General features: G+C 54.1%; 2 protein-coding genes across 4 annotated transcripts; both read right to left on the bottom strand.

The window, feature by feature from the left end:
- Positions 1-1,568: 1,568 nt before the first annotated feature.
- Positions 1,569-6,099, bottom strand: SNF8 (SNF8 subunit of ESCRT-II; the record flags this gene model as incomplete). 3 transcript variants are annotated; one of them, XM_084275586.1, is made up of 8 exons in its annotated part: positions 1,569-1,803; positions 2,199-2,273; positions 2,416-2,557; positions 3,346-3,418; positions 4,444-4,548; positions 4,862-5,000; positions 5,421-5,471; positions 6,046-6,099. In XM_084275586.1, 8 exons carry the CDS (start codon positions 6,097-6,099, stop codon positions 1,666-1,668), a joined length of 777 nt encoding a protein of 258 aa, XP_084131712.1. In that variant the 3' UTR covers positions 1,569-1,665. The 3 variants fall into 3 exon arrangements, with proteins under 3 accessions (XP_084131712.1, XP_084131713.1, XP_084131714.1); XM_084275587.1 differs by having other exon boundaries at positions 1,569-1,718; XM_084275588.1 differs by lacking the exons at positions 4,862-5,000; positions 5,421-5,471; positions 6,046-6,099 and adding an exon at positions 4,739-4,787.
- Positions 6,100-6,441: 342 nt separating this feature from the next.
- Positions 6,442-11,816, bottom strand: GIP (gastric inhibitory polypeptide; the record flags this gene model as incomplete). Its single annotated transcript, XM_084275357.1, has 6 exons — positions 6,442-6,741; positions 6,950-7,037; positions 7,910-8,002; positions 10,093-10,224; positions 10,563-10,709; positions 11,743-11,816. 6 exons carry the CDS (start codon positions 11,814-11,816, stop codon positions 6,442-6,444), a joined length of 834 nt encoding a protein of 277 aa, XP_084131483.1.
- Positions 11,817-12,210: the final 394 nt, after the last annotated feature.

Below are 12,210 nucleotides of genomic sequence, written 5' to 3'. Positions count from 1 at the left end.
TGTAGGGCTCTTACCCGTAAGTTCCTTTGCCAAACTTGGCTGAGCTCAAGCTGAGTGTCATCATGTTTAATACTTCAGTGCTTTGAATGTTCCAAACAGCACCTTTCTCCTGCAAGCCAAGGCCAGCCTCTCAGAGAAGCATCCCCTGGCTGTGAGTGCCACTACAGCCAAGATGTAACTCGAGTGGAGGTGAAATCGCCCAGTTTCTCCAGGTAAATGAGCCTGGTGCTGATAGATTGGGGCAGTTGTGGTGGTTTTGGTTGATGAAGAGGTGAATCTACTTTGTTTCTTCATGATTTTTCTGGGAGCTTTGACAGAAAGCGAAGCACAAAGTTGCACATTTCCTGGGCCCTCTCCCAGTTCCCTTTAAACACTCTCCCACCAGCTCAGACCTGCTTCAGCCTCCTGATGGTGGTGGGAGAGCTTCCAACACAGTCATCCTCATGCTGGGGGAAAAAGGCACGGAAAGAGGGGCTGGGAGACCCCCACCATGTGCTGTTTGGGAAGGCAATGCCCCATGTGTCACTGAAGTACCTTCAGCCTCTGTGTCTCCGATCAACTCTGGTGGAACTCAGGAGCCTGCAGGCTGCTGCCTGAGCAGCTCCAGAAAGCTTGAAAGGTGGAAACATTTCTGACTTAAGGTGCCGTTTAACAACTTGGGAACCAGGGTTTCCCCCGCCCCCCTTCAGTAAGCAAACTCCCCTGGCTCTGTCATTGGCTGGATTTAGACTTAAACCCTGTCTTCCCCTTTGAGGGAAGAGCTGAGCTCAACACCTACAGCAGCTGAGAGTAACTGAAGCAGCGTTCACCTTGAAACGAGGGCTCGGGGAGGCAGAGGGGGTTCTCCCTGAGCTGCCTGCTACTGTACTGCCTCTTTAATCCCATTGTAAATGTCACGTTGTTTTTCACCACTCAGTAGCATTGTGGGTAGAGCTGTGACTCCCCTGCCTTCCCAAGGCAGAGCTGGTTCTGAAACCTGTTTGTGATGCATGTGGCGTTACCATCCACCGACACAGCGGGACAAGAAAATGCCTTATCGTGGACACTATTCACCTAACTAGCATGTGGCTGTAAAGGAGAAGTCATTTGTTTTCTAGCTCTAACATCGTCTGTCCTACCATTTCTGAATGTTTCCATTTCAAAGTGACAATCCTCAAGGTGACTGCTCTAGGCAGAGATGTTTTAGCAACAGATTTTTAGACCTAACTGAGTTGAAAAATATATGCACAAGAGTCACTCTAAGATACCTTGTTTATATACTATTGTACATAAGATTCTCTCTTCTCTCTTTTTTTTTTTTGTGCAATAAAGTTTGTTTTGGCAGAATGGAGCCTGTGGTAACTCTTAGTGGAACACTGCCTGGTTCACAGAGTGCAGTGTGATTTCTTGGTGGCACTGCTGGCTCTGAGAGTCACATCTGCATCCTCTGAGGCTGCAGTCGCCGTAGCAGCTTAGATCACTCTCCTCCTGCTGTAATTGTAATGGTAAACAGCACTTCCACCCACAACAGAGAACATCCAGAGGTAAGCAAGTAGCAGTCAGTGCTATTTTCAAGCTAATTTGCTTTTTACAAAACTTTTATTTCAAGTCTAGGATCCCCATGAGTCAGGTGATATGTAAAGAACCTCAGTGAGAAGAACTGCACAGGCACAGAACACGCAGCGGTCACAGTGTTGCCTCCTTGGCTTCCTCTGGAGTGATTTCCTGAGAGTACAGCTCTGTAAAGAGAGCAGGCAGCCAGTACTGGGGTTCTCCTGGTGCCTGTGTATCCAGCCAGGCCATTCCTTCCTTCAGCAAGTGTTCCTGTGCACACAGAGTGGAAACTGTGAGTGAAACTTAGTTAAGTGGCTGAGAAGCCGTTCCCCACCGTGCCCTGACCCCAACACTGTACTTAGGGTAAGGGAGGGCACAGAACTTGGGCTACAGACTGGAACAGACAGTTCAGCCATCCAGCCACGCCCACTATATGTGATTATGTGGGATTCAAGATTTACTGGAGATAAGTGAAGCCACAGGAGTATCTGGAGCTGCTGGGATTGAGCTTCCCTCAGCCTGTGTTAACGCAGCACACGCTCTGCCTTTGGTCTGCCAGCTAGCTCAGGCTCCCCAGGTATGCTGGGGTAACACAGCCCCAGGGAAGCATCAGCTGGGGGAGCAGTCACTGAGCTCCACTCTGCACAAGAGACCTTGGTACATACCAGCACCTGCTTTGCACGTTCTGTCTCCCACTTCAGGCTGGACCTGATCTCACTGACTGTGACGTAGCCCTTTTTCTGAAATGAGAGGAAAAACCACCGTGCACTGACAGACAAATCTTGAGCCTGTAGTTTAGAAGAGTGGGGGAAGTTTTGCCTGGTCTAATCCCAGTTCCCTGTCATGGAAGCAATAAGGATCTTTAAAGGGGGCTGTATTTACCTCTGCGAGCTGCAGGATGACAGTGTGATCCATGTTCAGCTCAGCTGGTACCGACTGGATCAGATAGGTTCCACCAACAGGGATGATCCCAAAGCCATTCCCCAGGACCTTCAGTTTCTTGATTGCACGGAGGAGATCATCCCTGAGGAGCAGAGGTCAACGTGAGGCTTTAAAGAGAGAGCCCCTCTCGAGCTGCAGGCTACACTCTAAAGGAGGAAGACTTGGCACGTGGAAGCTGTGAGCAGTGAGAGCTGCTTGGAGCTTGTTGCAGCTTCAGGTAATCAAGACCTGAAAAAATGTTACAAAGGAATTCAGAAGTTTTTCTGCCTGTGCCCCTGCAGAAGGGGCAGACTCAGGACAGATACTAACAGTGCCTGAGCTGGGCGAGTGCTAAACTTCAGCCCAAATTCTGTAACATCATTCTGGGGGAGCTGGGCTGGTTCAGCCTGCAGAAAAGAAGCTGTTGGGGGACCTCATTGCAGCCTCCCAGTCCCTGAAGGGAGCAGAGAAACAGGAGGGGAATCAGCTTGTTAAAGGGTAGATAATGGCAGGACAAGGGGATGGGGTGAAGCTGGAGGAGGGAAGGGTGAGAGGAGAGATTGGGGGGAAGTTCTGTCCAGAGAGAGTGGTGAGGGGCTGGAACAGGCTGCCCAGAGAGGGGGTGGGTGCCCCATCCCTGGGGGTGTCCAAGGCCAGGTTGGATGGGGCCCTGGGCAACCTTGTGTAGCTCCAGGCCTGGAGGTTGGTGTCCCTGCCTGTGGCAGGGGGGTTGGAGCTCTGGGACCCTTGGGGTCCCTCCCAACCCAGACCAGGCTGGGATTCTGTGATTAATTGTGGATCACATCTGAGCAGCTTTGTTGCTAGAGGGGAAATCTGGATCAGCCACCCCCTTGCCCCCACTCTGCCCCGTCCTGTGACACGCAGACTCACTGGCTGACGTCCTGAGCAAACTTCCCCCTTCCCTTCAGCACTTGCTGGTGAAGCTCTTCCAGTGTTATCAGACCTGGGAGGCAACAAAAGGGAATGGGAAAACATGACCATACAGCAACAGAACTCCTTCAGCTGGAGTGGTCAAGGGTCCTTTGTGCCTTTGGCACAGGCTGGCCCCTGCCTTCCATTTTACAAGGGCTGCTCATTGTTCCCAGAGTCAAGCCTTGGGTGAGATAAGCAGTGAGTCACTTCTGTTCCCATACTCCCCAGCAGCAGTCAGCTGTTGCTTCTCCCACAATTGCATTGGGCTCAGATTTCAATTGGCTTTGCTGTGGCCCGTTCCTGGTCTCAGATTGCCCTTCTGGAGTGAAGAACATCTACTCCCTTTTCATTAGGCACCGAGTGCTGGTATTCCAGCTCTTTGGGATACCCCTGTGGTCCTTCAGAGACACTTACTGCCAGGCAGAGCAGTAACTCAGTGGTTTTGTACTGTCATTGATCCCTGCTCCTTACCTGTGACACTGTGAGTTACGCTTTTATTACCTAACGAGGGCAGTTGTTTGATTTCTGAGGGGGGATCTGATCAATGGGGATCAATAGCTGAAGGGTGGGACACAGGGGGACATGGGCAGCCTCTGCTCAGTGTCTGTGGGGACAGGACAAGGGGCAATGGGCTCAAGTTGGAGCACAGGGAGTTCCCCACCAATCTGGGGAAGAACTTCTTCCCAGTGAGGGTGAGGGAGCCCTGGGACAGGCTGCCCAGGGGGTGTGGAGTCTCCTTCTCTGGAGAGATTCCAGACCAGAGTGACCTGTCCCAGGGACCCTGCTTTGGCAGGGGGTTGGACTTGATCTCTGGAGGCCCCTTCCAACCCCTACAGCTCTGTGAGTCTGGGAACTCGATACAACAGGGTGAGCAGCTGTAACCTGGTGCAGAAACAAACCAAGGTTTTGGGGGGGTGAAGGTGAAACTGCCATCACAGAACTTCCTGAAATCTACTAAAGAACATCAAACTGAGCAAGAGAGACTCATTTCCAGAGGGAAAAGCTATCCTCCTGTTAGCTGTGTCTCTGAGAAACCAGGCAGAGTGGGCTCCTCACCTCCATTCCTGTGCTTCAGGGCCAGGCAAACCTCAATGATCTGCACACCCAGTTCGTAGTAGAAGTCTCCAACTCCCAGCATCTCTGACCAGAACCCTTTCCCAGCTGTGAAGTGAGAAAGGGGAAAAAGATCAGATCATTGGCAAAAACATCCTTCCTTAACAGCTCCTGGTGCCAAGCAGGCTGCTCCCAAACCTCCCTGCAAGGACTCTGCTCTCTCAGTGAAGAGTCCCTGTTCCAGTTACTGTTTCCCCCCGACACCCTTCGAACTAAATAACACCCAAAGGTACCTTACATCAGTTCACAAACCCCAAGAATCAAACCAGCATCAGCTCTCCTCAAGGCAAGTTCAGCTTCACAGTGAGCTGTGAGCAGCCAGATGAATCCTTAGTGATTAACCCCGGTGCCTGTTCCTCACATGCCAAAGGATCCACTCCGATCGTGGCACACATGTCCTGGAACTGGACCCGGAACTCGGGGTTTTTACGGATCTCTTGCTTGTGTTTGCTGGCAAACTCTTCTAAGTTGGTCTTAAACATGTCCAGCTGCTTAGACATCTGAAAGAGAATTGTAGAGAAGCGTTTGTGCCTTAATTCTTACTTAATGTGGGTTTTTCTTTCCTGTAAACACGGTGCCCACTGAGTGAGCAGAGTCCTCAGGAAACACTCAAACCAAGAGAAAAATCACTTGATGGAATCAGAATTGCCCATGTGCCCTCTTAATGCTGAAAATAAACCAGCATCAGTGGAGATATGACAAGGCAAAGGGCCCTTCTGACCCAAGACACAGGCTCAGAAAGGGGGGGCAGCAGTTTTCCTGCACCATCACAGCTCTCTGATGGCCAGGCAGCCAAACGGGCACCATCGTTAGCCACACTAATGATGGTGTCTGGAGCAGACAGCGAGGCAGAGTGAGAAACTAAACCTGGGCTCACAACCACCGTTGTCCCTGCTGCCGGGCAGGGGGGGATGTCCCACCTGGGCCAGCTGGTCTTCGGCCAGGACTGTCCCTCGCTCCTTGTACTTGGCCTGTGGGAGGAAAAGGGGATGGTGGAGACAGTGCTGAGGAACTGGAAGCCAAACCCGGCTGAGGGAGACGCTCCTTACACGTGGGTGGACAAGCAGGACCCACGGGTCAGGGTAAGCAGGGGGCTGCCAGGACACTGGGGACACCCTGGACTGGCAGCTGGGAGGATGGGCAGGGCCCCCCCGAGCACGACACCCCCTCCCACGGGCCCCAGGGGGCCCGCCCCCCCCCCCCCCCGGTACCGATGGACCCGAGCACGGTGGGGTCTGAGCCCTCCTGCGGTGCCCGGCACCGCCCCCCCCAGGCTTGGTACCCCCTGGCACCCCTCCCCCGAGCCCGGTACACCTGGCACCCCTCCCCAGGGCACGCTACCCCCTTCCCCGGGCCCAGTGAGTCCCGGCACCCCTCCCTCGCGCTCGGTATCCGCTGGCACCCCTCCCCCGGGGCCGGGACCCCTCCCCCGGGTCCAGGGGGTCCCAGCACCCCTCCCACGGGCCGGCCCCGCCGCCCACGGGCTTGGCCCTGTCCGCCACCCCCCAGCCGCCCCTTCCCCATGGGGGTCCCGCCGCCCCTCACCTCCGCGAGCTTCTTCTTGGCGACAGCCCCCGCGCCCACCCCCCGCCGGTGCATCCCGGCTCCGCCGCGCTCCTTCTGACGTCATCCCCCGAGACGGGCGCCGATGATGACGCAAAGAGGGGTGGGACCACGTGTGTATCCCGGGCACCTCCCGAGAGCCGGCGGGCACCGGGTTCTCGGGGCGGGGGGAGGAAATAGACCCCGTCCGGGCGCTGGGTCCCCTCTGTGGTTCCCCCCGGGCGGGGGGGGGGGGGGCGCTCAGTCTGCGCCGGGGCGGGGGGCAGCCCCGCTCTGGGTAAGGGTGACACCCTCCCCCCCCCCAACAAGGTGAGTCCCCGTCGTGGGGGCTGGGTCCCCCCGAGGGAAGCGGGGCCTCCAGGGGACCCCAGGGATGGGTCAGCAGCGAGGGGGCGACACCTCGGGGCTGCCCAAGGGATTCAGCGTGGCCGGGGGTCGTTTCACCCCCCCTCCCCGCTCGGGAAACCATCGCCCCCTCCCCGCAACGCCCGGCCCGTCTCGGCGCGGTCCCGCACGGAGCCGGCGCTTCAGCTGCAGACTCAACTCTTTATTGCGGGCAGCGGCCACAGAGACAACGCGCAGGGAGCAGCGCGGGCGCGGGACGCGGTTCTCCTCTTCCTCGGGTGGTGGGCAGGGTGGAGAGGGAGCTCCAGGGGAAGGGCCCGGCCTCACACCGCCCTGGCCAAGCAGAAAGGGGAGAGAGGAGCGTTAACCTCCTGCGGTAGCATCCTCGACCTGTTTTCGTTTAGCTCCTGCAGGACATGAGGCGAGTTGCTGCCTCCCCCGCGCTCCAGCCCCCTCTGATAACCTCGCAGATCCATTTGGATCACAGGTTGGAAAAGCCCTTCGAGACCACCGAGGCCAAGCGGACCCGTCCCCTACTAACCGCATCCCTGGGCGCCTCGGCTGCCCAGCCCAGCCCGGGGCGGGGACTCGGCCCCTCCCTGGGCAGCCCGTTCCAGCGCCCCAGAGCCCTTTCGGGGAAGAACCTTCTCCCTAATGCCTGAGCTGAGCCTGCCCTGGTGCAGCTTGGGCGGTGATAAGGTCTCCCCTCAGCCTCCTCTTCTCCAGGCTGAACACCCCCAGCTCCCTCAGCTGCTCCTTGGAAGCTTCGCTGCTCCTCACCCCCTTCCCCAGCCTGGCTGCCCTTCTCTGGACTCACTCCAGCCCCTCAATGTCCTTCTTGTAGTGAGGGACCCAAACCTGAACCCAGGACTTGAGGTGCAGCCTCACCAGTGCCCAGTCCAGGGGCACGATCCCTGCCCTGGTCCTGTGGCCATGCTGGCTGGCTGCTCAGCTCACACTGTCTGACCAGGCTGCACAGAACTGTCTGCAGCACAGAGCTGCCTCTTGCTTCCCACCTACCTTTATCCATGGCCAGTTCATCCCTTTCTGTTCCTGTGCCAACTTTTGCTGTTAGCATAAACAGCTCTGTTCTGTTGGGGTTTTTTGGTTCAGGGTGATTTTGTCTCTCTCAGCTTTTGTTTGACTGAAGGAAGCATTGGATGGGCTCACCCCTTGAGCCTCTTCACTCCCCCCCCACCTTTTGCACCCCGATTTCTCCTGTTCTGTTTCTCTGAATGTCTTTTGTAGTGCATGACAGACATAAAATGTATTTCCTGTAAGTGGCTTGATGAACACCACCTCCTTAGAGAGGGGAGAGGGATTCCTTACCCTCCCTTCTCTAGAATTCTTCATTTCCCCCTTTAATTTTCTCTTTAATTTTTTGAAGTTAAACCCTGAACTCATTGGTCAAGCACTGCAGCAAGAGCCTTTGGGGACAAGGGCTGGGAAATGATCCTCAGGGCTGCTTGTGACAACAAGAACAGGTAGAGGAGCCACTCACGCTGGTTTGCAGAGATCAATCGACATCAGCCATGCCAGAAACTCTGGGTTCAATACATCCTTCAGCCCTTCTGAACCTTCTGGAAAAGCAAAACTGCAAGAGACATGGCAAGCAGTAAGGACAGAGGAGAGGTGACATCCCACATGCCATCTGTACCATCCCAGTCCCCCCCAGTTCACAGAGGTGTTTTCTTTTCCTTGTCCTCTAATACCTTTAACTCAGATAAACCCACAAAAAGCTGTAACCCCTTCCTGCCTGTGTGCTCCTTGCACACACCAGTGCCTCCATCTTGGCATGTGAACGCATCTCTCAGCCTTGGGGGACAAGAAGGAACAGGCTGGTGACCCCCCCAGCCCTGCACTCCACTTCCTCCAAGACCCACCAGGCATCAGAACAAAGGCAGAGCATGGGTGAAGCAGCACCTACACCCCAAACTCACACAGGGAAGCCCAAGAAGGGCTTTCCCCTGCAAGTCACATTTTTTATTTGCCATTAAGGAGATTAAGAGAGACCCTAGAAAACATCTTTTTTTCTTAAAAACGAAGTTAATCAAGCTGATTAATCTCTAGCATCAAAGGGTTCCCTTCCCCCTCCACCTCCCCTCCGAACAGGTTGGACAAACATCTGTCAGGAGCGGTTTAGGGTGCGTTGATCCTGCCTTGGAGCAGAGGTCAGACTAAACGACCTCTCGCCATCCCTCAAAGCCCTCCTGTCTTTGATTGTGTATTTTCCATGTGACCAGCAATCCTCAGTGTCTGATTTTCCCCAGCGCTTGGCCGGAGACACCTCTGTGAACCGTAACTCTGCTCCTCTCCCCCCACCCTGGGTCAGCCTCCGCTCCCCAGTTCCTAAAGCAGTTTCCACAGAGACACAACAAATCCCCCCACATTCTCATTCTGGGTGACTGTCCCGTGACTCCCTGGAGTTAGAAATGCCTCTTTTTTTTTTGCCAGAAGATTCCAGGGTTGTGCCTGAAGGCTGTGGGCTGGGTGTGGTAAGTGCTTTTCCCCCTCTGGGCCACCATTTTAGGACTAAGCAGCAGCAACCTGACAGGCTTTATAAAACCCCTTTCACGTTTCAGAAAGGAAACACATCCCTCATTCATTTTCTGGTGCTTTGGGGTTTTTTTAAGCACAGAAAGTGCTCAAGAACAGATTTTTCCTTCAGATTCCCGTGCCTTAATTGGCTTTTTTGAACGTCTGTGACGTAAGCTGGGCCTGGGGGAGGTGAAACGGGCTATTGGCAGGCTGTGGGGGTGCTGACGCAGCACTAGGCCGCGTGTGCTCCGGCCCAGATGGTTTGGGGGGGAATGAAGGCACGAGCTGCCTCCCATATGGACTCCATTACCTTCCCCACAGCTACCTGTCCCAGGTGAGCCTGGATCACCATTGTTGCCATCATCAGGAGGATTTTAAGATGATTAAATCTTTAAAAAGTAGTATTTCTATACCTGAGTGTCCCCAGTAAAGGGCAGAGATCCGAAACAAACAGGGCAGTTCCTCCTGGGTCAGGCAGGCATCTCTCCTGCATGGTTTTACCTTTAGATGATGGGCTTTCAGGTTTTGCATAATACAAGTTAAAAACTGGTTTATTTCTCTTTTTAAAAAAAAAAATAACTGGTCAATGTGCTGAGAGTGGGAGGGGGTGGGATTCCTGCCCCCCCCCCCCCCCCCCCCATCTCACCCAGGAGGGTTGATTCGACCAGAAATGGATGTTTTGCAAATGATTTTGCAGAAGTGGATCCATTTAATCTCATTTTCACCACAGAGTTTTCTTTTGAGTGGGTTTGGTTTGGTTTAGGACAAAGCGCCTTGTTTGGTGGCGATGTTGGGATGTTAGGGGAGCAAATGGGATTCAGCCCCATCCAAAACACCCATGCTTTGACCTTATGGAAGTGCTGGGTCTTGATGAGGCTAACCCAAGATTCCAACTGTCTATATCTTTGAAATTTGGGGGGTTGTGTGAGAAATCCCCAAATTAGGCTTTTCTTTTGGTCTTTGTTCTTTTCCTCACAAGTCAGAAATGCCAAATGTGACATTTCCTCTGGGAATTCCAAATCCCATCCTTTCCCTATGTGAAGCCATTACCACAGATCCTTGCCCCAAAACGTTCCTTCAGAAATTAAACCCTTGCAGATCCCTCATCCCTCCCCTGTGACCAGACTTTGCCCTCTCCCGTCTCACCTGTGGTTTTTCTTGGCTTTCAGAAGCCAGGCGATGAAATCTTTGACCTCCTGGATGTCCAGGTCGGATCTTTGGCCATCGGCAACTGGTATTTGGGATTCGGCTTCCCTCTTGTATGGCTCGATGATGTTGCTGGGAAGGTGAGATGGGGAGGAATCAGTGCGAGAGGTGCCACAAGAGGGTGCCAAAATTCTGCTTTTCCACAGAAAAAAAATCCACCTCCCACCCCATCTACCAGCAGCCAAAGGCTGCGGTGCCCGGACAGGGAGAGGGGACACAGCAGAGGTTGTCCCCAGTGCCGACAGACCAGGAACATTTGTAATACTTAGGAAAAGGAAAACGCAGCTTGCTGGAGAATCACCACTGTGGTGTAGGAAGAGCATCCTCAGCTCTACGTTCCTCTCCGGCCATCAGCTGGCTGATGACAGCCGAGTCTGGCCGGTGGGAGCCTTGGAAGGCTACACACTCACTCGCTTTTCTTCTCCCGTCGGGCCAGCAACCACTCCACAAAGTTCTTCTTCAGCATGTTGTCCATGGCACGGCTGTAATCACTGGCCAGGGTGGCCTCGGAGTAGCGTCTCTGCACTGGTCTGGCACTGGGAGTCCTTATACTCACGCTGGGGTAAGAGCACAGAGACAGAGTGAGTCCTGCCCAGACCCGGAGCACACGCAGTGTGGGGTTAATGTGGTGGCTCATGTGGTTCCCTACAGCCAGGAAGGTTCAGGGATCACCTTTAATCTCTCTTGGTCCATTCCTGCATTGTGACCTTGAGGAGACGGCTGGAGAAGGGGCTACCACCCTCCCCACCCGTGGTGCTGGCTGTGAAGACAGTCACAGCTCGGACTCAAGACCTCAGGAGGAGGTGAGTGAGCTCAGGATATCTGCAGGTAGCCTGGGCTCAGCGGCGTTTTCCCTGCTCTACCCAGTTCACAAGGGCTTTGGCTCCGAGCTAAGGCACCAAGCACGCCCAGGCTCCCCCCTCCAGTGAGCTGCACACCTCGGGCCAAGGAATCCTCTTCCTCTGTCCTCAGGGCTGGCAGGAGACAAGGGCTGATCTCGAGACCTGTGCTGATCTGACAGCGTAGACACAGCCCATGGCTCCCTAAGTTAGCCAAGGATTTCAAGGCTGATCTGGTTTTAGTTTAGAACTATCACCTGGGATTGCAGCAGCTCCTACTCCTCCAGTAGGGATTCTTTCGGATCTTCTTGGGTGGCAGTTGAAAATTTTGTAGCAGGAGTCAGGGAAAGAGGGGGAAAATCTTCCTTACAGACCTGCTTTATGTACCCAGCCATGGTTTCAGAAGCTTCCAATACTGGATGCCCTCATTCACCTGAGACGATTACATCTTGTTTCTAGTTCTCAGCCAACCTTCTCTTCCTGGTTGACTTCCAGCTTGTTTCTCCTAACCCAGAGCCATGAAGTTTGTAGGGAAAACTTGGGAGTTCCTGGCTCTGGCTCAAAGGCTCAGGGGTTTAGTTTGATATCTCATTTGCTCATATCTGTACACTTATCTGTCTCTTATCTGGGATCTACCTCAGGACTCATGTTCACACCTACTCACCAAGATGCCAATGAAAAGAGTCCATTTGCCTCCAGTGGTGAGCTGGAAAAGGCTCAAAACACGCTGAGAGCTTTCCAAAACACTTACCCAGAGACGTTCTCTTCCATCAGAACAAAGCCCAGCGACGCGAGGAGCAGCGAGAGAACTTTGAAAGAGATCATTTTCTTGGCTGTTTGCTCTGGTCAAAAGCAGAGGACGGTCCAGATGTCCAGTCCCTGTAACACATTAGTGGATCCAGAGGGATGTGCAGTGGTTGGGCACGTGCCTGTGCTTGTAAATGTGCCTCTTCAGCCCCCCATCCTACAAAGCCCTCCGGGGCTGTTCCCAGTTAAACTCCTCTTTCATTGCCAACCCTCTTTCCTACGGTGGTGGCTTTTGATGTTGGGTCCCTGTACTCTTATTGTAACCATCAAATTCATTGTGGGTTGTGCATTCCAGGAGGCAAGGGCTTTGTCTAGCTCCCTGTTTACAAGCTGACCCTGTGGGCACCTCATTGTGCTTTAAGGGTCGATTCAGCCTCGAGTCTGCGAGCGGGGACGTAGGGCGGATGGGGCA

Source organism: Gallinula chloropus (genome assembly GCF_964237585.1).
Source record: "Gallinula chloropus genome assembly, chromosome: 26".
NCBI classification, from domain to species: domain Eukaryota; kingdom Metazoa; phylum Chordata; class Aves; order Gruiformes; family Rallidae; genus Gallinula; species Gallinula chloropus.
Note: the sequence above shows the minus strand (reverse complement) of the source record. Positions and strands in the feature narration are given on the sequence as shown.